At 52.7% G+C, this 24,438-nt stretch overlaps 2 protein-coding genes and 2 non-coding genes across 4 annotated transcripts, besides 40 other annotated features; 2 read left to right on the plus strand and 2 right to left on the minus strand.

Annotated features, from left to right (window-relative positions):
- Window positions 1-515: 515 nt before the first annotated feature.
- Window positions 516-553: a microsatellite.
- Window positions 519-558: a microsatellite.
- A 311-nt stretch (window positions 559-869) lies between these two features.
- Window positions 870-902: a microsatellite.
- Window positions 903-2,101: 1,199 nt separating this feature from the next.
- Window positions 2,102-2,139: a microsatellite.
- A 729-nt stretch (window positions 2,140-2,868) lies between these two features.
- Window positions 2,869-2,888: a microsatellite.
- Window positions 2,889-3,366: 478 nt separating this feature from the next.
- Window positions 3,367-3,394: a microsatellite.
- An 82-nt stretch (window positions 3,395-3,476) lies between these two features.
- Window positions 3,477-5,689, plus strand: PVX_113615 (transporter protein, putative; the record flags this gene model as incomplete). Its single annotated transcript, XM_001616064.1, has 7 exons — window positions 3,477-3,886; window positions 4,041-4,095; window positions 4,295-4,436; window positions 4,583-4,701; window positions 4,881-4,968; window positions 5,207-5,271; window positions 5,498-5,689. 7 exons carry the CDS (start codon window positions 3,477-3,479, stop codon window positions 5,687-5,689), a joined length of 1,071 nt encoding a protein of 356 aa, XP_001616114.1.
- Window positions 3,740-3,776: a microsatellite.
- Window positions 3,996-4,023: a microsatellite.
- Window positions 5,052-5,076: a microsatellite.
- Window positions 5,690-6,413: 724 nt separating the features above from the next.
- On the minus strand, window positions 6,414-23,837 carry PVX_113610 (hypothetical protein, conserved; the record flags this gene model as incomplete). Its single annotated transcript, XM_001616063.1, has 3 exons — window positions 6,414-12,614; window positions 12,864-13,341; window positions 13,393-23,837. The coding sequence occupies 3 exons, from the start codon at window positions 23,835-23,837 to the stop codon at window positions 6,414-6,416; spliced, it is 17,124 nt and encodes a 5,707-aa protein (XP_001616113.1).
- Window positions 6,563-6,585: a microsatellite.
- Window positions 6,917-6,950: a microsatellite.
- Window positions 7,648-7,739: a microsatellite.
- Window positions 7,871-7,892: a microsatellite.
- Window positions 7,920-7,948: a microsatellite.
- Window positions 8,409-8,434: a microsatellite.
- Window positions 8,422-8,444: a microsatellite.
- Window positions 8,445-8,468: a microsatellite.
- Window positions 8,663-8,741: a microsatellite.
- Window positions 9,046-9,071: a microsatellite.
- Window positions 9,147-9,238: a microsatellite.
- Window positions 9,387-9,408: a microsatellite.
- Window positions 9,398-9,701: a microsatellite.
- Window positions 10,053-10,088: a microsatellite.
- Window positions 10,892-10,919: a microsatellite.
- Window positions 13,354-13,382: a microsatellite.
- Window positions 13,431-13,551: a microsatellite.
- Window positions 14,425-14,448: a microsatellite.
- Window positions 14,975-15,000: a microsatellite.
- Window positions 15,227-15,246: a microsatellite.
- Window positions 15,734-15,754: a microsatellite.
- Window positions 16,036-16,081: a microsatellite.
- Window positions 18,080-18,100: a microsatellite.
- Window positions 19,476-19,495: a microsatellite.
- Window positions 19,840-19,859: a microsatellite.
- Window positions 20,680-20,721: a microsatellite.
- On the plus strand, window positions 21,011-21,091 carry PVX_113614. The gene has a single exon. It is a non-coding gene; the product is annotated as a tRNA-Leu (tRNA).
- Window positions 21,123-21,154: a microsatellite.
- PVX_113612 lies at window positions 22,467-22,538 on the minus strand. Its single transcript has one exon. It is a non-coding gene; the product is annotated as a tRNA-Ala (tRNA).
- Window positions 22,533-22,557: a microsatellite.
- Window positions 22,617-22,652: a microsatellite.
- Window positions 22,969-22,999: a microsatellite.
- A 482-nt stretch (window positions 23,838-24,319) lies between the features above and the next one.
- Window positions 24,320-24,346: a microsatellite.
- Window positions 24,347-24,438: the final 92 nt, after the last annotated feature.

Consider the following 24,438-nt stretch of genomic DNA (forward strand, 5'->3'; position numbering starts at 1 on the left):
TGTTTGCCTTGTGGAAGAAGAAATCCTCACTCGGGGGGGTGGCGGCCTCGTCGTGCGAGTGGTCCTCCTGGGGAAGCTGCTCCCCTGCAGGTTGGCGGTGTCTGTGAAGCTGTTCCCCTTCAGCTTCCCGCCTTTTTTGAAGTTGCTCCCCTTCAGCTTCCCGCCTTTTTTGAAGTTGCTCCCCTTCAGTTTCCCGCCCTTTTTGAAGATGGCCATGCGCACCCCCCCCTGCCGAAGTGACAACACACGTGAGGAAGCCCTCCAGGGACTGGCACAGATCGACGTGCCTGAATGCATCGATGTAGAAGGTACTAGCCGAGAGGCACAAGCCGAAATAATCGTGGCGATCTACACTACTTAGCATGCGGATGAAAAAGGTATACTCGTTGATCCCTTGTTCGCACATGCATAGGAGAAAGGCATTTAGCAGTTTTATTTTTTCTCTCCTCCACGGATGGGGAGTGCGGGTTCCCCCCTTGGGGTCCTTCATCTGGTGCGAACCCTCCACATCTCCTTCACCATCTTGTTGTTTTTCTGCCCCCCCCTGGGGATACGCATCAATGAGGAAGGAAGCCAAATCTGCGTAGTTCCTCATACGTGGAGAGACCGTCTGGGGATGGCCCCACCGCAGCAGCAACCGTAAAGAAGCAGCCAATATTTTGAGGTACTTCCAAACGGGGTCGTCGCTGTTTACTCCTCCCACTTCCCCCCCTCCTTGGTGGGAAAACTCCAGTAGGGCTATCCGAATCAGCTCCAGTGGGCTCGACGCCTTAAGCAGTCTCCCCACTTGCAGCACATCCCCTCCGCCGAACCGGTCTAATTCCTTTTGAACGAAGCAGTTTGCTCGTTTCAATTCACTTCCGTTTGGTAGTCGCTTGTGTAGGAGCAGAAAAATAACTTCGTCGAAGGTAGCCCGCCTGCACAGGTCCCGCACGTCCATTCCCCTGTAAAAGTGGCCTACAGCGGGAAAAGGGGGGGGAAGTGCGCGCGAGCAGGGGTGTGTTGAGGGTGGCCATTTGGGTGTACCAGCTGCTGGTCACGTGGTAGGGCGGGTCACTTCGCGGTTTGCCACCACGTTGCCGCTCCTATACTGCCTCTCCACCGCCGCTCAACCTCCACTCGCTGCCACCTTTGAAGTCCAAGAAAAGTTCTGACTCTAACATGACGCATGGCTGTGGCCGCCCGCAGGTGCCCTTGACCCGGTCCCCATCCTTAGGGGAATGAGAAAGATGCCTTTTGATAAGATACACCGGGTTGTTAGGCGGTTGAAATTCGTTGCCCCTCACGGTGGAGAGGGCCCGCTTAAAGCTACGCATGCTGGTGTGCAAATTTTTTTTTTTTTTTTTTTTTTTTTTCCAAAGGGGAGGTGCGGCACTTAATTATCCCCCTTATGGGTTCTCTACCCTCCCAAAGGGTTTAACTCAGCACGGAGCGGGTTCACTCGCATAGAGTGCGTGTGTAAAGATAAGCGGTGTAGATTTACTCCTTTATACCGCCCTGAAGGAAGGGCTACCCTGGAAGGTTCCTTTCTTTTCTTTTCTTTTCTTTTCTTTTCTTTTCTTTTCTTTTCTTTTCTTTTCTTTTCTTTTCTTTCCTTTTTTTTTTTTTTTTTTTTTTTTTTTTTTATTCCCCCTGCCGCTACTACACTTGCACAAGCATGCTGGAGACCACTCACAGTTGTGTAGTTACGCCATCCCGACCATAGATTGATTTCCCCCCTCCGGTCACAAACCATCAAGTGGAGTGTAACCACGCGTAAGTGCTTGACCACCACAAGGTGAGACTCCAACTGTGTACTGTCGTTTTCTCCTTTTTCCGCTAAGTGTATAGAAGTTGTGGAGGGCTTAAAGGGAACTGCGCCGGGGTGGAAGCTGCTCATTCTTTGCTCCATCAAGGTGCCTCTCAGATAAAAAAATGGCAACCCGTGTGGCGCTCGCTCTAACCTGTTATTTGCGTTCGAACAAGCGAGGGGAAATTAACTCCCCATCGGTGGTAAAAAAAAAAAAAAAAAAAAAAAAAAAAATCTCGCAATGTTGATTCTCGCTTTAAGCAGTACACGGAGCGGCAGCAAAACTGTTTGTCCGTTTGGAGCGCTTCTCCCGTTTGCCCCTTCGCAGCGGCGCGCTGCAAATAATTCAGCCAGCGCGCGGGGCGAGCGTACATAGGTGCCTGCTAACCAAACGTACGCATGGTACTACATATGTGCGCTTGTATATATGCCCTCCCCCCCCCACAACAATGCGCGCCTCTATCCACCACGCCTCTCTACGACGACTGTACCCCGCGATTTATCTCCTGCCCATCCAGCACAGCGGACAGTGGGAGCGCCTACGCCACGGAGAGAACACCAACGGGCGAACTGAAGTACACCGTCGAGAACAGCGCCCATGAAAATGCGGGAAAAAAAAAAAAAAAATTTTTCTTTTTTTTTTTTTTTTTTTTTTTGTTTCGGTTCGCTTCGATTCGGTTTGGTTCTCCCCCTCTACATATTACTGCAAAAGGAGTGTTTGCGAAATGGTTTGTGTACCTCCTTTGACTAACTTTAACAGCCGCAGTCATGTTAGCCTTCCACTTTTAAAATGAAGTTGAGCAGAGAAAAATCGCCCGCCGCATTTTGTTTTTAAACGCAGCGCAACGCCAACACGCCGCGTTCGTCGTGCCATCATTGTAAAAATTTTGCCATCGCGTGTTCAAACGGATGTACAGTCGTGCGTGCGTATTGTATATATACGTATGAACGTACATTTGTATGTGTGTTTTTTTTTTTTTTTTTTTTTTTTGTTTGTTTGAGCGCCTGCCAGGCAGTGTCCCAGTCACTGTCCCAGTCACCTGAGTGGGTGTGTTGGCGAGGGGAAGCTCCTTTTTCACGTTTAAGTCCGTAAAAGGAATCGCCGCTTGTGTGTGCCGACCAGTTGAGGGCGCGCATGACTGATGTGCATGTGTACGTGTGTACTTGCGTACTTGTGTACTTGTGTAGTTGTGCACGCATTTGTATTGCGCGTAGTTTTACGTACGAAGGCACCCCCGAGCGGAGCTGTCCTCCCCGTTTCGCCGTCGCTTTGTCGCCCCTGCCCCCCCTACTGACCTCCCTCACAGGTGCGGAGAAGCAGCTCCAGCGTTAGCGTCACCTCACTGCGCCCCTTCGAGTGGCGCACTTCGCACCGCAAGTTATCCACCTCTGCTCCATTTTTGTAGCTCCCAAGTGTGTATAACCCCTTCGCATTTTTTTTTTGCAGGCTAGGAGCGCGGGACAGAGAAAAAAAAAAAGAAAAAAAAAGAACAGTTTGGGGGAATTTCCGTGAGAAGGGAGCCACGGCAGCAGGCGCTACCCCTGTTCGAAGGCATCGAAGTGGGGATAAGCTCACCGCAGGAGTCGCAAGCGGGTCCGTTCGTTTTCCGCTCCATTCGCCGCATAGCAGCATAGCAGCGTAGCCGCCTACCCGTCTCCGCCTCCAACCCCCTCCGTGTGCGCGAAAATGGAGCTGCTGCTGGCGAAGGCCATTTGCATATTCACCTTCCTGTGCGTGGCCACGTTCGGCTGCTCCATCCCCTACCTGATAGGGCTGCTTGGGAAAAGAAAGAATGCCGAGCATGAAGACAAGATTAAGGGCATCCTTTCCAATTTAAATTGCTTTGGCTCCGGTTTTATCTTTTCCATCGTGATGTTTCACCTCCTCCCAGAGACCATTATGATAGTGAGTTCTCACAAGCACATTGTATTGTTTAATTCATCCGACCCAGAAATTAAAACTCTTTTTATTTTTTTTTTCGTTTTTGTGGGCTTCGCCATGCAACTCGCCCTGGAGTACGTTCTCCCGGTGGACGGCAACATGTGCTGTGTGGTCAATGATAACGTCAAGTCGATGCTGGACGATAACTTTGCCAAGTAGGTTCCCTCCAGGGGGGGGGAAGCGAGAGGGAGAGCTAGAGGGAGAGCTGGAAGCGCTGCCTTGGACGCTCCGCCCCATCCCCAGAGGCGCACACCACATTGCTTCTACCCCCCCAGAGGCATACACCACATTGCTTTTCCCCTCCCGCAGAAACAAGCCCAAGAGTAAAAAGGGCGAGGCCGTCAACATCGAGATGCACAACGTGGTAAGTCTGGAGCTGTCAGCCGCATAGCGGTCAGTGGTGTGCCTATCAATGGTGTAGCGCCTACCTGCCGGAGGACGTCACCTGACCCCTCGCGACTTCGCGACTTCGCACCTTTGCAACTTCCCAACCTGGTCATCCATCCATCCATCCATCCATCCATCCATCCACTCCTGCATCTCCACCCGCCGCTCCCCCCCAGACGGTGAACGAGCACCAGTACCACCACGCGTGCGACAGCGAGAACTTCAAGAAGAAGCAGAACATCGTGAAGTTCCTCCACGTGCTGACTCTGCAGTCGTTTTTTCTGACCATATCGCTGGCGGTGCACTCCTGCATCGAGGGTAGGCCTTGAGCGGATGAGCGGTTGATCGGTTTAGCGGAGTAACGACACACCATGTGAGCGTCTCCCCCTCCCTCGCTCCGACCAGCACGGCTGCACTACCACCGCTAACCATTTTGCATGCATATCCCTTTTCCCCCCTCCCAGGAATGATCGTCGGGACGTCAGACGACGTTAACTTCGTCTTCATAAACTCCTTTTGCATTCTATCTCACAAGTGGATCGCGGGGGTGACGGTCGCCCTCTCGCTGAACCAGAACAACATAGTAGGCTCTGCGTGCGTGTGTGTATGTATGTGTGTGTGTGTCTGTGTGTGTGTGTCTGTGTGTGTGTGTCTGTGTGTGTGTGTCTGTGTGTGTGTGTGCATGCGTTAGTGCATGCGTGAGTGTTTGTCCCTCCCATGGCTACGCTGATTCATCACCGCTTCCCCCCCGCTTCACCGCAGAGCAAAAACCTGAAGATCATCCTGCTGATCATTTTCATCTTCTCCTCCCCGCTGGGGATCATCATCGGCCACCTCATAAAATCTTCGGGTACCTTCGCGCGGGGCATTACCCACCTGCTCGCAGTGTACCCGTTTGCATAGATCTCCGTGTGCATAGACCTCCGTGTGCATAGATCCCCATGTGCATGGATCCCCATGTGCATGGATTCCCATGTGCATAGATCCCCATGTGCATAGATCCCCATGTGCATAGATCCCCATGTGCATAGATCCCCATGTGCATGGATCCCCATGTGCCAACGCGCCCTTTGTTTTCCCCCCCTTAGGCGAGAAGGTCACGTGCGTGATTAACGCGATTTCCATCGGGACGCTGCTCTTCATCGGATGCGAGGTGCGCCAGCGGAGGGAAAAAAAAGAAAAAGAAAAAAAAAGAAAAAGAAAAAATATATACATATATGTGCAGACATATGTGTAGTTGCAAGGATAACCCTCCGCCTGCCTGCCGAACGTTTCGAAGGGGCACCGAAGTGACTCGGTGCCGCTCACTTGACACTCTCTCCCCACTTGCATATTTCCGCTCACCCCACGTGCTCATTTCTGCCGCCTCCCCTTTGCAGATTTTGCTGAACGAAATAAAGCAAAAGTTCAGCCGCAAGATACGGTTGGCCAAGTGGTTGAGCTTTTGCTCCTCGTGCGTCATTGCGTTTTGTCTCATTATGGTGACGCAGCACTTTGCCCCCCACACGCACGCGCATAGCCACGATCACGACCATGGCCACGGCCATGACCACCACCACCACGCCCATTAAGTGCGGCGCGGCCACCAAGTTGGGGAGGCTTGCGTGCGCGATGCATTTTTAGTCACTGCCGAGGCCCATTTGTGAAGAGCCCCCAGTTAAGCGGTGGCCCCCGTGTGGTCAAAAGGGAGTAACAGGAGAAAGGGAAGAAACGGGAGGAGCGGAAGAAACGGGAGGAACGGAAGAAACGGGAGGAACGGAAGAAACGGGAAGAAAGGAGAAACGGGGGGAACGGAAGAAACACCTTTTCAAACGCCAGAGTGATGGCAAAGCTGCCCCACAGGCATGACAGAGACAGAGCTGCCGTTGGGAGCGCCCTATCCCACGGGAATGCCACTCGGGAAACCACTCGGAAATACCACGTGGTGTTTTTTTTTTGGTGCAATTTTTTTTAAAAGCTTTTTTTAAAATTTTTAAAATTTACAGTTTAAGTCCAGCGTTCCGCGTCTGCACGCGCGCGCCGTAAGCAATTTTTAAACATTTGTTTTCGTTTGTGAGTGCCCCTTTTTTTTTTTTTTTTCTGAGGCGCGACTTCCCACATGTGAGGGGAAGTGCGAGCTGGTGAAAGGAACATGTGCAGGTGGTAAAAAATGGAGAGGTGAAAAAGAGGGGTGCAGTGGCTCACACGGTGCTGCGTAGATGCTGCCGCGTAGAAGCTGCTTAGGCGATGCTGTGGCGTTACCACTCCGTCGCTATCGCTTCGCTGCTCCGTCGCTATCGCTCCGCTGCTCCGCCGCTAGCGCCTCGCCGCGTAGCTGTAGATGAGGTAGTAGATCTGCGTGGACCGCTGGAGGATGAAGGTGAAGACGTTGAGGATGTTGCTCTTCTCCAGGTGGGAGTTGGCGAGCTTCTTCAAATCTATGCGGTCGATGTGCTTGAGGCTGATGCTTTCGATGTTTATTTGGCTGACCTTCTGGTTGCTGAGCATGGCGTAGGTGAAGTAAATCACGCAGGTGAGGATCTTCTTCATCACGTGGATGTCAATTTCGATGTTTTCGAAGAACTTCTTGACGCTCTCCGCGTGGGGGGTGGGAGTGGCAGTGGGAGCGGAAGCGACCCCCCCGGCCTTCTTCTCCCCAAAGGGGGTGTAGTCCGCGTTGAAGAGCTCCGCGTTGATTTGGTGCTGCTCCTTCCCCGCAGCTCCGTAGGTGGGCGCGCCCCCCGCCCGGTCGGAGACAAACCAGTGGAGCAGGAAGTTCTGCACGGGGGACTTCTCCTTAGACGTTAGATTGTTTAGCAAAAAGTAAATGATGTTGGTGAGCTTCTTCATGGCCAAGGAGACACTCTTCAACATGCTGATGTTTTCAAATTTGATCAAGTTGATGAAATAGAAGCAGGTGTTCATGAAGACCTTTAAAATCATTTTTATATATTCACAATATTTCGTTTTTGATTCTTGCACATACTCATCATACAACCCAATGTCATATTCTATAATATCTAAGCAGAGGTTAATGCAATGGAATTTTATGGAATATTTGGGGATAATGTTTTGCAGAATTCGGTGGGTCCTTATGTTTTTTCTCCTCTCCTCTAGCATGTCCTTGTTCATATTTTTGCTCAACAACTCATTTTCATCATTCAGGCTGATGTCATAGACGACGAAAATGGAGAGGATGCTCAGCAGGTCCTTGATGTACTGCAGGATGTAGTTGTGCTCCTTTATGATGTTGCACATGTTCAGCGAAATTTCGTTGTACTCGAACTTTAGCGACGAGTCCAGCGGAGCGTCAAGCGGGGTGTCGAGCGGTGTGTTCAGCGGTCCAGCGAGTGATCCTCCCCAGGAGAGGCTTTCCTCCCCCTCCTTGGCCGCCCCCTGCGCCACGTGGGCGGGGTGCGCGCTGGCCCAGTTTTGCACCTCCCGCTCGATGAACAGGTCGTCCGCGCCGGAGTGGAGGCTGCGTCCACCCGGGCCTCTACTACGTATGCCTCTTCCGCTTCTTGCGCTACTTCCAATTCGTCCGCTTCTTTCACTTCTTCCACTCCTTCCGCTTCCCCCCATCACCTGCTCGTCGGGCTGCCGCGCAGAACCGTGCTGCGCGAGCGCCTCCCCGTAGAAGCCCCCCTTCTCCCCCGCGCCGCCATTCGCACTCGCGCCATCCTCGCTGCTGTCCTCTGAACCGTCCTCCTCGCTGTCTCGCTCGTGACCAACCCGCTCGTCATCCTCCTCCTCATCGTCCGACTGGATTCCGCCCTGCCCCATCATGGTTGTTACTCCGCTTCCGCTTCGCTTCTTCTTGGCGCCGCCACTTCTGGAGGCAAGTCCCTGCTCCCCCCGCTTCATCCTCACAATGTTGAGCTTCTTCAGGGTCAGGTAGTTCTGGTGGATGTAGAGCAAATAGTTCTTATATAGCCTCAGCAGGTAGTAGGTGCTGGCGTAGATGACGTCCAAGTTGACGGCCCCCAGGTTGGCGTGGTTTATGAACTCCTCCGCGCTGGCTCGGTCCTTCTGGGGGGCGCCCAGCCAATCGCGCTGCGCGCGCCGCTGCCCCGGCCGGGTCCACTCGGAGTGGTGGTCGCCTCGGCCCCGTTCATCGCTTCCCCCACTTCCACCGCTTCGCTCACTTCTTTCACTTGGCTGGTGCGAAAAGTTGCACGTGCTGGCGTAGCAGAGGCACTTGTACACCAACTCGTGGTTGTACGTGGTGAAGTTGTTCACCTCGTGGGTGATCTCCTTGGCCTTCATCAAATAGTTATTAACAATCAGGTGGTTAACGAAAATGTGAATGTTCCTGACGACCCAGCTTCCAATCCACCTGAACAAGTGCAGGCCCTTCTTATCTACAAGCTTCAAAATGACAGTGACGTACGAAATGATGAGGGAGGGAAGGGGGAGGTAAATGTTCTTGTTCTGTAGGAAATTCGTGGGGAAGGTCAAAAAGGGGATGCTCGAACAAAGGTAGTGGAATTTATACTCATACGAATTATCAAAAATATTGCTGCTTAGAAATAAGTTAAACAGATCTGCGTTTTGAACCAACTCATTCACGTAGGTGGTGTCACAGAGGGAGCTAAGCAAAAAGCACGTGTGTAGAATTTTCCCATCATTATTGGCTTGCCGTTCCTTTACATTTTGCATAATAAATAGGTTCCCCTTAATAAGCTTCTTTATGTTCTGCTCGTCTATCTTGATGTCAATTTCGTGTATGCCAATCTTGTTCAGCAGGAAGATGAGCAAATTGATGCTTAACACGTTCAGGTCATTCCGGTTGTAGAAGAAGTTGCAGCAGAAGGATTCCTCGTAGATGTTCAGGCTCCGGTTGTTCAGGTGCACCTTGTTTTTGAGGTGCTCCTTGAAGTGGAAGCTCACCAGGTTGTTCCCCCCAAAAGGTGGTGGTGGCTTGCCGCTCTCCCCCCAGTTGTTCTCCTCATATGGATCCTCGCCCATCAACGCAGTTTCCCCCGTGTTGACGAGCATACGCTCGCCGGGAGGACCTCCTCCCCCTCTCCCGTTGGTATACAGAAACACCTCCGTGTTGAAATCTATAAATTTGTATACATTACTGTAGAAGTACACGGGAATGATGAAAGTCCTGTTGGTGATGAAGCTCCTGTACGAATCTGTGAAAAGGCTGCAAATAAAATCGTTCAGCACATCCTGGTCGATTCGCTTCATAAGGGAGAGGAACAGATTCTTCGTCTGCCCCAGGTCGTTCTCTTCCTCCCCCCCCGATCCTCTATTACGCTGGTAGTTGTAATGATAAATATTCAGAAGCGTGTAGAGGCACTCGTAAATGTAGATGACCGTGTATTTGTTCAAAATGGGATGCTTCTTGGTGATTAATAAAATGAACAGCTCCAGGAGGTCATCGAAAAACTCGTTGCTCTTTAGAATCAGCTTGGCATACTCGCTGTGCACATCGTAATGTATTTTTTTTTTGCTTCCACTTTGCTGCAGGAGCTCCATTTCGTCTTCCCCCGGGAAGGCTGCCTCTGCGCAGTACTTCGTTGCGGCTCTCCCGGTGGGGGGGTAGCCTCCCACACGGTTGTCTCGCATCCGGTGGAGGTAGTTTCTTGTGTAGGAAGAGGTAGACTGCCCTGCCCCCCCATCGTCATCCGCACCGCCACAACTCTTGGGGAGCCTCAGCACGTTGTCCTCAAACTCCCTGTTCAGAATCCTCTTGGAGAAAAGGCTCGACATTTTCAACTTCTTGTGGTAGTTCAGGTGCTCCGCTTTGTGCGCCTCGCCGCGCTGCGCGGCGTTTTCCGCCCGGGGGGGGTTTCCCCCGCGTTCGTCCGTGCCGCCATATGTATTGCTATCCCCTTTGTGATCCCCTCTGCCATCCGCCTTACCATCCGCCTTACCATCCGTACTGCCTTCCCCTTTACCACTGGCTTTCCCATCGGAGCTGTCCTTGCCGCCCTGGAGCAGGTTCTTCAGCCCCCGGTTGGTGCGCGCCAGGTAGCTGAAGGCGAAGCCGCTATTGTGCGAGAAAAAAAAAATGGTAATGAACAGATACACGATGAACATAATGGGGGTGATCTGAATGTTGAAGTTTATGTAGTGCGAGGACTTGATGATGCAGGTGATTCCCCGCAGGTGCTTCTGTATATTGTTAATTATGTAAAAGTAATTCTTCAAAGAATAAATCTTCTTGTTCACTCTGCTGTTCTTGATCTTCAAAATGAGGTCCACCAGGTGGGTCACCTTCTCGATATACGTCTTGTACACCAGCAGCCAGTTCTTGTAGTTGATGTTCAGGTAGTTCAGGCTGTTAAAGATGTACACGCTTTTCTGCAGGTACCGCCGCTTTGAGTTCGTAGCCACCCCGCCAGTGCGGCGCAACCGCTTATCCGAGCGATCGCCCTTCCCTTTGCCTGACCTCCCGGGGGGGACGACCTGCCCGCCGCCCCCCTGCAGGCAACCCCTGTTCAGGTAGTACCTGTTCAGGAACCTCCGCAGGTGCTTCTTATTCCCCATAATTTCATTCAAATGCTCAAAGTTGAAATTTTTGCCTGAACCGTTCAGGCGATTATACTTTTGGGAGTCTTCCACATGTTCGTCATTCTGGGTGGGCATTCCATCTGGGTGGAGTTCGACCAAAACGTCCGCCTGCGACAGTGGGTCGTCGTATTTCCTCATGAGCTCCGCGGGCACTCCCCCGCCGCTAACGCCGCTAACGCCGCGAACGGAGCGAACGGCTTGAACGCCGCAAAAGTTAACATACGTGTTGATGATGCTGGTGTACAGCACATGCACGTTTCTCTCCGCCGAGAGGTTCACCCCCCCCTCCGCTTGAGCGGCGCAGTCATTCTTCACATAATGCACAAATTCGACATTGGAAAAATTAAAAACACTTTGAAAGTGAAAATCGTAATTGAACAAGTAGTAGTGGTAGATGTAGTGCTTCAAATAATGGTCGTTGTAATTTCTGACCATGTGCAGGTAGTGGTTCACAAAATTATTTGCATTTTCGCAGCTGAAGATGGGGCTTAGAAACTCGAAGAGCGTTTTCTTTTCGTTAAAGTTGTCCTCATTTATGATGGAGTCGAAAGGGTTGACGTTGTGTCTTCCCGTTTGGTCCTCCCTATTACGTTGCTGTTCGTTTGGAGATATTCCAGCCGGGTGGTCGCCCCGCTCCTCTCCGCGCTCCTCACCGTCCTCTGCACCCCCCAGGGCGAAATTCACATCCGCGAACTGCTCCACGTGCTGGTCAATGTTGTTAAGCATATGGTCGATGATGGGAACAAACACATTTAACATATGAAAGGAAATTCTGAAGAAGATAATCTTCTCTGTGTCCTTGAGCTTTTGTATATTTACATTTTGGGTGAGGTAATAGAAGACGTTGAACTTGTTCACCCACATGGAGGTTATCAACGCGATGACGTAGTCTTTTATTTTTTTATTCTTTGCAATCATGTGCACGATGTTGAGGCTCTTCGTCAGGTGGGAGTTCTTCTCGAATATATTATACTGCCTCCAGTTGCTGGGGGTGCTCAGGTGAATGTTCCTTTTGTAGTAGTCCCTCCGCTTGGCGCGTTTGCGCGGGGCCTCTCCCTGCGGGGGGTTCGCACAGTTAGCGCGGTTTGAGCGGTTCCCCTGGGGGCGGCGCGAATCGGCACAGTGCATCTCGCCCAACACGTCTACTTCCTCCTCCTCGTCGTCGTCCTCTTGCACCACTTCTTCCTCTTCCTCCCCCATCGCTTCTCCCCCCTGCACCGCTTCTTCTTCCCCGGGGCGGTAATCCACGTGGATCAACTCCCGCACACTCTCGAAGGAGGAAAAGTCCACAATGACGCTGTCAATGATGGTGCTGAGGAAGCACTGCTGCTCCATCTCCATCCCCTCGTCGACGGTGGTGAGTACGTTCTTCTTTTCGCTGTGCTTGGCCGGGATGAACGACAAGCCGAGGAGGGACAAAATGCAACTCTCAATGAGAGAGTCCGCGTTGTTTAGGAACAAAAACTTCCTCGTCAGCACTTCATAAAAGTACAGAATAAGTTTCGTAATGGAAATCTTACTGTAATTATTTAAAACCCTATTGTTGCTCAGCCCTCGGATGTCATTGTAATCGATGTCAACGTTAATGAGGTGACTCAGTTCCACCCACTCACACAGCTCGTTGCTTAGTAGAATGTATTTCCTCTTCATCTCTGTGCTGATCGTTTTGGCTGCCTCTTCTTTCTTTTCTTTGAGTAGCTCCTTCATCGGAATGAGCAAACTCTCCTGCTCTTGGTACTCCTTCCCATGAGTTTCCTTTTCACCCCCAACGGATTTCCTCAAATGGTCCAGGTACTTCATTTGTTCCTCTCTGCCATCTGGGAAGCTGCCTGGGAACAACATATTCTCGTTTAGCTTATTCAGTCGGTTGAAGAAATCGTAGAACTTTAGCTCCCCCTCGATCGTCCTCTCTATGTCTTTCGCCTCGTCCGTTTTGTCGTAGCTGCTCCGTTGGTGGGTGAATACCCCCTGCGCTTCCTCCTGCGCTTCTCCCTGCGCGGTGGGGGGGGGCACACGGTCGCGAAACTGGCCGCGCAACTCACTGCTGCCCGCGCCGGTCGGCTCCTTCGGGTTAAGCGGTTCGTTAAGCGGTTCGTTAAGCGGTTTGTTAAGCGGTTCGTTAAGCGGCGCGTTAAGCGGTTCGTTAAGCGGTTTGTTAAGCGGTTCGTCCTGCCTTCCTCCCTCGCCGCTAACCGCGCCGCTAGTCTCTCCGCTAACCGCGCCGCTAGTCTCTCCGCTAACCGCGCCGCTGACTCCGCCGCTACCCTCTGCGCTGCCTATCCGGAGCAGCCGCTTAAAGTAGGCGTGGCGCTTGAAGGACTTGACGTAGAGGTACAGCCTGAGGTCGCTCACGTGCACCAGCTCGGACTCCAAAAAGTCGTATTTCTCGGTGTAAAACTTATTAATGGGCAGGAAATTAAACGAGCTGCAGTACCCCACCACCTTGGCGTCAACCGATTTCACCTCCCTATAGTAGTCCTCCCGGCAGTAGTTATCATTGCTATAGTCACACGATAGATTGTAGAGACCCAGATTGTCCTTGTCCTCTTCCTTTTCTTTATCGTCGTAAAAGACGCATATCTTTTTACTCTTAATGGTGTCTATTAGGTCACTGTCGGAGAGGTAATCATATATGTACTTCATTTGTTTTTTTTTTTTCATCTTCAGGCGGTACGTGGTTAGCAGTTCTTCGTCCAGCTGGGGTTTCCTCTGCCTGCGTCTGGCGGGGGGGCGTCGTGAGGGTTTACTTAACCTGCTTGGCCTGCCTGACCTGCTTATCTCCCTCCCTCGGCTTCCGCCCCCTCCGTACAGATTATCGCTCAGGTAGAGCGGGTCCTCCTCGTCGCTGTCGTAGGAGGGGCTGCCACGACCAGGCGAGCGGCTCCCACCATAGGGGGAGTCACTCCCCTCACCGTATTCGTCGCACTCGTCGCACTCGTCGAGCTCGTCTTCATACTGATCGGTTTCCCCATATGAAGCACTCTCACCATCGTAGTCCTCCTCATCGTGGTACCCCTCGTCACCGTCAATGTAGGGCTCTGCCCCCCTGTTGCCTGACTGCCCCGCACCCGTGGCCATTCGCCTATCCCTGCGTGGGTGGAACTTCGCCCCCCTCCTCCTCCTTCCCCCCTGCAGATGGTCTTCCTCAAACTCATCACGTGGGTCACTCTCCTCGTCTTCCACCGCGCAGCCATTTCTCTCCTTCTGGTTCTTCAAATAGGTCAACCAGTTGGCCGCGTTCAACACTTCCTTACTGCGTAGCCCCCCCCCCTGGGTGGGCAGTAGTCTCCTTTTCCTTTTCGCATCCACAAAGGGTTTGCCTCCCCTACGGGTGGGAGATCGTCGGAGGAAATACAAAAGAGGTAAATCCAAAAAGTTATTAACAATTCTCTCCATCTGAATGGTCCTATTGGAAATGATAAAGCAGTTGATAAATTTCTGTCTGTTCAGGTGATATGTAAAAATGATTCGCAAGGCATATTTTAAAAAGTTAAAGGATTCTTTGTCCCTCTTAAGTATATTAATGGTGGTTCTACAGTCGCGCACGATGATTTGTAAAATTAAATAAATGATTAGCTTGTCTAGTTCTTTTGTCCTGAGGAAGTTCTTCAGAAGGAGGACCAGGTAGGTCGTCCTGGAATTCACGTTGATGTTTTTGAAGAGGAAGTTGTGCACGCACATTGGGGTGCACAGCGATTCGGTCACGCTGATGTCTTTTCCCGCGCGGGGTTCCCCGTCGTCCTCTGCATCTGCGGAGACGGTTCCGCTGGCCCCAGCGCTAACCCCGCCGCTGACCACTCCGCTAACCCCCGCCTCCGCCATCCGCGCGGGGGCGGACGGCTCGCTCTTCGCGGCAGTCGCGTCGGCCAGGTTGACCTCCCAGTGGAACTTGTCCAGCTTCCTGTGGAGCATCTTTTCATTTTTCCAGAGGGTGTACATGTGAATGAAGAGCACGTCTCGCTCGAAGAGGATCTTCAGGATCTCCAGCCCCAGGGCCTTCACCTTGCAGAGGAACAGGGCGGTGTAGAGCCCCTTCGAGTAGGAGCACGTGGGGTACTGCATCTTCTTCTCGTAGTACACTTGGCAGGTGGCCGAGCTGAACGGATCGCGCCCCCCGGGAGAGCGGTCTCCCCCGGAGGAGCGGCCTCCATCGGTAACGCCGCCTCCCCCGCCTCCCCCACGGAAGAGGGCCCTCCGCTGGCCGCACACACTGATGTAGTCCACGTAATTCTTACACTTGAGGACCATCTGGAGCATGGCCCGGTTCTCCTCGTGCATGATGTTGTCCAGCAGAATTACATTCAGAAAAACGCTCATGAACTTGCTGGACTCTCCTAAAATTTGGTCGAACAGATACATCGTCGGTCTAAAATCGCACGAAAAATTGAAGCGCTCATTCATCACTCTGTTTATGCTCCTATTGTTATCATTCAGGGGGAGAGGCCCCTTGAGGATTAACTTAAAATAAATGAAAACCAGGACAATCAGGATGTACATCTCTCTATCCCTAAAATTGATGTCCGCGTTACTCTTGGTTTCCCTCATTTTGTTTTCTTTAATCACTTGGATTTTCTTCTCCTTCAGCAGGTTGTATTCGTTTTTCTTCAGCTCGAAGCGGTGCTTGTAGACCTCTGCGTAGAGCGCGTTCGTCTTCGCCTTCAGGCTTTCGTAGGCGCTCTGCAGGGGGGGGACCATGCCGCCCAATCCGCCCACTCCCACTCCCACTCCACTCAAGCCGCTTAACCCGCCTAGCTGAGTGCCACTTCCGAAGAGGCCCGCCCTCTGGGGGGCCGCCTGCCCGGACAGCAGCGACGAGTTCGTTTGGCCCGAAAAAAGGCCCAGCGAGGTGTTCATTCCGCCGGTGCTGCCCATATTGCCTGCACTGTTCTGTCCGAGAGGGTTATGCGCACCGGATAAGCTCCCCCCAAATAAGGAGCCTCCACCCAGGTTACTGCCGCCGCTTAAGTTACTGCCACCGCCGAAGCCTGACGAAGTGGTGGTCCCCCCTCCCAACATGGTCGAAAAGGAGGACGCAGATGTTGTCCCTGTGCCGGCAGCACTTCCTAAGGCGGTAGACTTGTTCATGAAAGAGAAGGACGAGTTTGGCTGCATCGCTTGGTTGGTCGCTTGGTTAGTCGCTTGGTTAGTCGCTTGGTTAACCGCTACGTTACCCGCTTGACCCTGCATGGGGTTGCCGCCGAAGGAGGAGCCCGCCCCCTGCGAGAACAAGCCCGTGCTCTGCGAAGGCATAAAGATTCCACTCTGGTTCTGCTCTCTAGACGATGTAAGATTTCCAAAGCTGCTCGCTCCGCTGTTTTGAGCAACCGGGCTAGACAAAACGTTTGTGCTGGCACTTCCGCTGAGGAGGCTGCTCGTCGAGGCATTGGTGCCAATCCGATTCGTGCTGAACAACGAGTTGGACGTGTTGCTGCCAGAGAGTAGGGACGTGTTCGTGAAGGCGCTGCTTTGGCTCACTGGGGTGAATAGGCTGGGCTTGTTCAGGCCACTAGATCCTGCACTTGCAAATTGAGAGCCCGCGTTGTTATTCTGCAGGAACTGCTGGTTCGGGTTCGACGAGGTGCTGCCCCCGAAGAGGCCGCCTCCACTCTGCTGCGCACTTCCGAAGAGGCCGCCTCCACTCTGCTGCGCACTTCCGAAGAGGCCGCCTCCACTCTGCTGCGCACCTCCGAAGAGACCGCCTCCACTCTGCTGCGCACCTCCGAAGAGACCGCCTCCACTCTGCTGCGCACTTCCGAAAAGGCCGCCCCCACTCTGCTGCGTTCCCCCGAAGAGGCTTCTTCCTCCACCGCCCAATCCGCTCACCCCCGACGTGGCTCCTCCTTGAGTGAGCATCTGGTTTGACGACCCCCCCGCGTTGCTGCCAAGATTGCCACTGCTGCCGGGGGCGCTAAAAAGCTTGTTCGTGTTGCTCATCAAGGCACTGTTGGAGGCAGCCCCGCCCTGATTGAACCCGAATGCGCCGCTACTCGTCGTGCCAGAGGGGCCGAACAAGCCGGTCGACGAGGTCGTATTGGATCCGAAGAGGGAAGATCCGGTCGCCGGCTTGTTCGCGCTGCTGTTCGTTACAAGGGCGCTCGTTGGAGTGTTGAATAGGCCACCGGTGGTGCCCACGGCCGCCCCTTTGTTGATCGTCCCGCCGGACATGAATGAGGAGAAGCTCGCCGCTGGGGTTGTGGCTGTCCCCGCGAGGGAGGGGGAGGCCCAGCGCGCGGAAGGCTCGTACGCTGTTCTTGCATTCTCTAGAGATGATGCCGCCATGCTGGGGGAGGCGGAAAGAGCGCCCCCCCTCTGTGTGCCAAAGAGACCTCCTCCAGTTGTGCTGTTCATTAAACCGCTTGGTGATGATGAAGATCCGAAGAGACTTCCTGTACCCCCAGATGGTTGAGTGGCCAGCCCGGTGGAAGGCATTCCCAAAGTGGATGTGGCCCCGACTTGATTATCTGTTCGCATAAAAGAAAAGGGAGAAGCTGCAGGTGTTGTCCCGATGGTCCCCGTGTTGGTCAGGCCACTCCCAAATGTTGAAGAATTCATTCCGAAATTGTTCCTTTCGTTGAAGAGCGTTGTGGTCGTTCCTCCTGGGTTAAACAGCCCACCAGGAGTGGCACTCTGTTGGGTAAAGAGCGAAGGGGGGAGCAAACTTGACGATGCTGCACCGGGATGGGAAGAAAGGGGATCCCCAAAATTGCCCACCTCGGCAAAGGACTGGTTGAGCATCCTCTGCGCGAAAGCGTATGGCTCAAAGGGAATGGCATGTTGCCTCAACATCTGCTCCATCTGCATGATGCTCGTCGTATTCGCATGAATTTCGTTCTGCAACTTAACGATTTGAGATTCTAAATTTTTGGATTTCTGCATGTAGTAATTGTACCTCCTTCTAAAGAGAGAGTTCTCCTGGCGACTCATGAAGAGCTCCAGCTTGATATGCTCTTCTAGATGATCTTCACTTTCATATTTATGGTCTCTTATTTTTTTTAAAACGAAATTGTTTACTAGATTGTAGAAAATGTTTTGAACCACGTAGTTGGTGAGCATGATTAGATGCTTGCACACGTTCTTCTCGCAGTCCTCTATCATTAGTTTCTTCTTCAAGCAACTTTCGTATAGGTCATCACGGTCGTCACGCTCGTCTCGCTGTGCCTCCGCGTGTTGGTTCCGCCCGCCCACACTCCACCGTGATGAAGCAGCAGATCCCTCTGCTCCCTCTGCTCCCCCGTTGCCTCCGCTGTGCGTTCCCCCCCCAAGGGGCGCGCTGCTGAACTGTTTCTTCTTCCGCCTCGGGGCGCCCCCCCCGCCATGGGCAGCCTGCTCATCGTAGCGGTCCCCGTCCCCCTGCTGCTGTTCCTGCTGCTCCTGCTCCCCCAGCGGCTCTCCCTGCTGCTCTTCCTCTTCCTCCTCCTCTGTGTGGAGCTCGTCGAAAAACCGGTCGAAGTTAAAAAAAATGTCGAAGAAGATGTAGTTCCTTCCCTTGGGCTCCTTCCTCCCGGCGCGGTGGGCATCCCCCAGGTGGTCGGAGTAGTAGCCCTTCTTCCCGGGGTCGCGCCGCTGTTCATGCCGCTGTTCATGCCGCTGTTCATGCCGCTGTTCATGCCGCTCCCCCTGCCGAACCTTCCGGTCGATCTCGTCAATCCTGTCTATGCTGTTGAAGAAGTGCCAGATGCGGGTGAGGGACAGGTTGAACTTCCTCTTAATGCCAATCATGTAGAGCAGGAAGTTTACGCACTTCATAAAGGTGATGACAATTTTGAGGTTAAAATAGGGAGTGGTGAAGTTACAGGCGAGCGCTTCCAGCGTGTTGCTCTTCAGCTGTCCCAACGAAACTAGCCTGTCGACCTGCTCAAGGTGTTTCTTCATGCGGTCGTTCTGCTCGTTGTATTTCTTCGTTGCCTCGAATAGAAGATCCGGGAAAACGTCCGTGAGGGTGCATAAAACAGACAAAGCAGAGGAGGAGTTCTTTACGAAGCTAGAGCAAAGGATTTCTAAACAAAGGCATTTCAAATTGATCACATCAATATGGGAGTTATATTTCGTCTTTATAACTTCATAAAGGATGTCGAGCAGGTGCATGGTTCGGTACTGTTTGATGCTCTTGTCCTTGGACTCACTCACTTTGTTTTGCAAATTTAAGTGGTGAATGAACACGTTCTTAAAGTTGGTTGTGCTGATTGGGTCGTCCGTTTCGACAAGTGAAATTAGGTTATTGTACTTTCGGTTTTTTATTTTGAACAGATTGGCGTCCCGCTCGAGGGGGCGCGGCTTGCTTCTCTTCAGCTCCGCCTGGAGGTGTTCCGCGCCTCGGGAGTTGGGTCCTCCGCCGCCAAGGGCGTCTCCTCCAACAAGGCCACCGCTTCCGCCGCTAACTCCGCCGCTAACTGCGCTTCCCCCATCGTACTGCTCCAGCAGGATGTAGTCGATCAGCAGGTTCTTATTCATCGGCAGGTAGTAGCACAGCTTGTTGTTATTCACGGAGGAGAGGAAGAGGAGGCACTTCTCCAGCATCTTCAAACAGTTGTACGGATACACATTCTGCTCGAAGATGTTTGCCAGGAGGTACCTCGCATCGATATTGCTACCCCTTCTCTCACTGTGCAGTTCATTTTTCAGAATGACTTTGGCCCTATTCATGAGGTCCTCATTGGAGGTAGTAAACGCGTCGTCCTTAAGCATTGACCCTTTGAGCTTACTGTCCAGGAAGAACTCAACTGCGTTTTTGTTCTCCTCGAAAAAGATTTTGATCGCCTCCTTGTTGTTATAAGACCCGTCGTTGTTCTTGCTGATGTTTTTTATTTTCTCCTCGTAGTCCAGGATCTTCTTCACGTCGTATTCGTTTCTGGTGAGTGCCTTGAGCCCGTCGAGCTGCGCTTCGTCCAGCTTGTTTCTGAAGAGCGCGTCCGCCACGCCGTGCCGGGTGAACTCGCTCTTGAGGAAGTTGTTTTCGCGCAGCAGGTTCTCCGTCAGCTTGTTCTCCTCCAGCAGGTGGTCCACGCAGTTCCCCTGCGCGAGGATGTTCGCCAGAAGGGGGGTAGCCGTGTTAGCCGCGCTAGCGGTGGTAGGGGAGTTGACCGCGCTAGCGGTGTTAGCCGTGGCCGAGTTGTTAGTAACCTGGCCGCTCTCAACCGCTTCCTTCGCAACCTGGCCGCTCGAAACCTCACCGCTGGCAACCGCTTCCCTCGCAACCCCGCCGCTGCCAACCAACTTGCAGCCCGCCAACGGGCGCAGCCTCTCCGTGCCCAGGGCGATGTCCTGGAGGAGGCGGCTGGCCTCGCGCACGCACCCCGCGTGCTGGTCCCGCTGCAGAGACAGCCTCTTGCAGAAGGACTCGTACTTGGCGCGGTCGTACTTGAACACGCCGCGCTCCACCAGGTGCCTCTCCACCAGCGCATTCTCCTTTATGAGGTTGCTAAGATAGGCGTTATTGCTCTGCAGGAACTCCAGCAGCTGGTGGTTCTTCAAAATCGCCTTAAGCGCATTGTTCTGCTCGAACAGCTTTTCAATCAGCAGAATTTTAAAGTAGTACAAATAGGTGACGTAGCAGCTGTTGTTACTTCCTCCCGTTGCGCTCACCGAGGTGGGGACTTCACCATTGGGGGAGGCTCCCGTACCGCGGAAGGCAGCAGAGCTGCCCGCTCCTCCACTCGACTCGTCCACAGATGGGGTGGAGAACATCCTCCCGTTTAGGACATTCCTGTATGGGTCCCTCTCAACGAATTTGCCGGCACCCATGAGGTTTCTATCATCTAGAAGGTGAAGAACTCTTCCGATTCGGTCACTTCCTCTAGTCCTCCCGTAGACATGCTGCTGATTGGCAATTTTAGAAAACTCATTGTACTTGCCACTAAGGGTGCATACAAACTGACTGTAGAGCTTCTTCGTCAAGTTGAAGATGTTCAAATTGGCGGTGAGTGGCGTCTTGAAGCAGAGGACCACATGCTCTATCACTTTCAAATCGTAGAGGTTATTGCAAAGGACAGAGGCGAAGTCCAGGACGTTTACGAAAACGTCCGAGTAAAAATCCAAACAAATCTTCATCTTCTCTTCTGCAATGATTTTTAGATTTTTGTACCTCATTATGGTGATTCTCCTTTCCTCGTTTAGGTTGGCCATCGTGCTTTCCTTTGCGGTGTGGTGACCCCCGCTGTGGAGGTGAACCCCACTTTGCACATACCCCCCGCTGTGCAGATACCCCACGTCGTGGCTTCCCCCCCTCGGGCCGTACTCACTCACCTGCTGGTCAACGCTGTGGTGGAACACCGTTTCTTCCATTTGGGAAAACTCCATGATTCGGGAGTGGTACCGGTTAATTACGCTCTTCAAAATGCAGACGTACTTCTTTACCAGTCGCGGGTACCCATTGCAGAGGGCCTTCAAAAAAGTCAACGCGTCGATGACGTGCTCCCCCTTGCGCTTGTATATGTGGATGATGTTGTTCGGGCCGTCCTGCGGGGCCGCTTCTCCGCAGAGGGCGTCGCTTCCTCTCCGGCGTTTGTAAAAATCGGACGCGTCCACAAGGGGGAGCGGTTCCGCTGGCAGACCCATTGGCGGCTCTGTTGGCGGCTCCGCTGGCAGACCCGCTGCCAAACCCACTTCCAACCCCGCTGCCATCTCCACTGCCAACCCCGCTCGAGCGGCGCCCCTCCTCCTGCGCCGAATCTGGAAGTCCCTCCTTATGTGATGGTCTATAAAGGCATTCCACAGGTCAGTCGTCCGCGAATTCCTTATAAACGAGTAGGAAAATAACATGTGGAAGAGGTGGAACATGAGAGTGCCAATGAGAGTTGCGCTCGAAACCTTCTTCAGCACCACGTCGTAGAGCACTCTGAAGACGTTCCCCTCGAAGATGGCCCAGAAGGTCTCCTCCTTATTGTGTGTAAACAGACTCACAACGAAGCGTAAAATGGTAACGTTCGGGTCTACCGCCTCGGTTGTTACTTCCCCCCCTTCAGATGTGGTTACACCCTTCCAGAAGTCGTCTCCCTGGGGTTGCTGCTCTGCTGAGGTCTGTCTTGACCCTTCCATCCTGTCGGCACTCTTCGTGTTCTTCCTCTTCCGCTTGGCCTCCTCACTTATCTTGGTAAAGAAGGCATAATAATGCGACACGTTTTCTTTTACGAAAGCGGAGCTCACCGAATAGGTGCTCCTCAAACTGCTCAGATGCTTCAGCTCCTTGTGGGAACTCATACAGTTGTACCTCCACGTATCTGGGTAGTAAAAATTTTGGAAATTTATTTTTTCTTTCTTCCGTTCGAGGAGGTAACTCACGTCTTCCTTACTGGGGGAGGTCTCCTCCACAAGGATGTTCTTCTTTTTCTCGTAGACGTATTTTTCCACGTTTGGGTGTAGGCACAATATGAGGAGCAAACTAATCTGCGTCGTTAGGGTTAGGCTGGAGGCGTCAAAATCGCCCAAGCTGCAGTTGCAGTCGTACCAGTAGCCCTGGCAGTCCAGGCAGCGGCTCAGGCACTGGCTGCTCCGCAGCTTGTCGCTCTGCTGCTCGTAGAGTTTGTGCCTTCCGTCGCGCGAGGCGTTCGGGGGGGGGGCGCTCCACGGGGTGTCGGCCAATGTGACTGCTGACGTACCTACAGATGCGCCCCCCGGGGTGCCTCCCAAAGTGCTTCCCGAAGTGCTTCCCGACGCACCTACTGATGCGCCCCCCGGAGTGCTTCCCAAAGTGCTTCCCAACGTGCTTCCCAACGTGCCCACCTCCTTGCCCTTCTCCTGGCCATTTATCAAGATGCTCGGCACGCTGCCCTGCGCGGGGGCCCCCCCACTTTGCGGGGCTCCGCCAAACGGTTTTTGTTCCACCCCTCCGGAGAGGTTCCCCAAAATGGGTGCTCCCCCGCCGCTGCCACCATTAGCCGCGCCACCCGCCTGCTGACTGCCGAACGGGGCGGCCTCGACTGAGCTCAACGACCCAACCACATCCACAGGCATGTCCAGTCGGTAGTACTCCTCCATCTGGGAAACGAATTTATTATTGCGAACGGTCTTCAAATATTTGAAAAAGTTTTTCCTCTTCTTCCTCGCATGAATGAAGAGCAAATTGTCCAGCTCCTTCACATAATGGTCCGTCGTTACAAACTCAAAGTATCTCGCCGAGACTACATGGTTGATGAGCTTAAACAAGCTCGTGACGTGAGTGGTGGTGGCATGAAATTTAGAAAAATATAAAAAAAGAACATCCACCAGGTTGAACAGAACGTTTATCTTGTGAGCTTTGTAGCTAAACACGTAATCCATTTTGATACAAATGTCATCGTATTTGATTAGGAACTTTAAAATTCTTTCCATTTCCGAGAGGATGTGCTCGATTAGGTCATTTTCCACCAGGTGGGTGAGGACGTAGAGGGAGAACCTGTCTGCGTTGATTCTGGCGCTGGAGGTGCGCTCCGTGGAGACCCTCCTGGGGGGGGGCAGGCTGCTCGCGGAGTTGTTGGACGAGGAGGAGGCTCCGCTGGACGTCTTCAGGTCGTCCTCCTCCGCATCCGCGTCAGCGTCGTGAGCGTCTGCCTCTTGAGCGTCTGTCCCGTCCGCCTCGTTTGCTTCCCCCCCGTCTGCTTCCCCCTCGTTTGCCGCGTCACCCAGACGGCGCCTCCTCCCCTCCCCGTCGGTTAGATTTTCCTCCCTCTCCTCGCTGCAGTACCCATACCGCGTGGTCACCCCGACCTTCTCATCTCTATTGAGGTAACTCAAAATGGAGACCAATATCATGAGGATTAAATTCTCCTTTTCAATGCAGGCCTTCAAAACTTCGCAGATGAATTCTGCCTTGGTCAGTTCGCTCCTCACACACTCGTTTTGAATCCGTTGGTACACCTCATTAAACATGTGGCACACCTGGAAGGCACTCCGGTTGAGCATCACGGAGCACTTAATCATATCTTCCATGTAGCTTAACAAGTAGGAGCAATTGTCCGTGATGTAGTTCCTCAAGTCATTTTTATTTACGTCTTCCTCTTCGTACTGGAGGAAGTGAAATGGGTTTGAAAAGAGCTGCACGTTTTGGTCAAAGAAATCGAGTAGCTCTCTCTGTACTTGCTTCAATTCGTTAATGCTTTTTTTCCTCTTCAGGATTTTTTTGTTTTTTCTCTCCTCTTCGTTCACTGCACACTCGTAGTAGATGCTCATCTTCTGGTACACTTGCAGGTACACCTCCGTGGGCGGCTCGCCCTTGGGGCTCCCCCCCGCCTCCGCCTTCATCCTAAGCGGTCAGCGGGATTAGCGGCGTTGGCGGGGTTGGCAGCGTTGACTGGGTTAGCGGCGCTTCCCACAAAGGCCACCCAACCACCCGGCGGGCGTGACGAGGTGCCACGAAGTGCCTCTTTTTCCCCTATTCCCTCAGCCTGTCCCACGCATTCTCCCTATGCTACGCGGGGCGCTCCGCTGGTTGTGCGCGTACAAGCGCGCAGCATGTAAGTTCTTTTTTTTTTTTTTTTTCACGAAGGGGTTATCCCTCGGGGGTGAATGCGCGCGGGGGAACAGGCGGGCGAACAGATGAACGAACAGATGAGCGAACAGATGAGCGAACAGATGAGCGAACAGATGAGCGAACAGATGAGCGAACAAAAAATAAATGCAAAGGAGAACCAACGTGGGAACAACGAAAAGAACGCAAAAGGGAAAAAAAAAAAAAATGCAACACAAATGCGAGCAAAATTTCACATATGGGAAAAAGAGTAAACCATATGAATGCGCAAAGTGCTTAAATTTTGCTCTTCCATTTGTTTATATTTTTTATTTTATTTTTTTTTATTTATTTTTTTTTTCCTGTTCTTGTGCTGGCTTCGTTTCCTTTTGTTCA

The sequence above is a fragment of the Plasmodium vivax genome, chromosome 11, assembly GCF_000002415.2.
Source record: "Plasmodium vivax chromosome 11, whole genome shotgun sequence".
In the NCBI taxonomy this organism is placed as follows: Eukaryota; Apicomplexa; class Aconoidasida; order Haemosporida; family Plasmodiidae; genus Plasmodium; species Plasmodium vivax.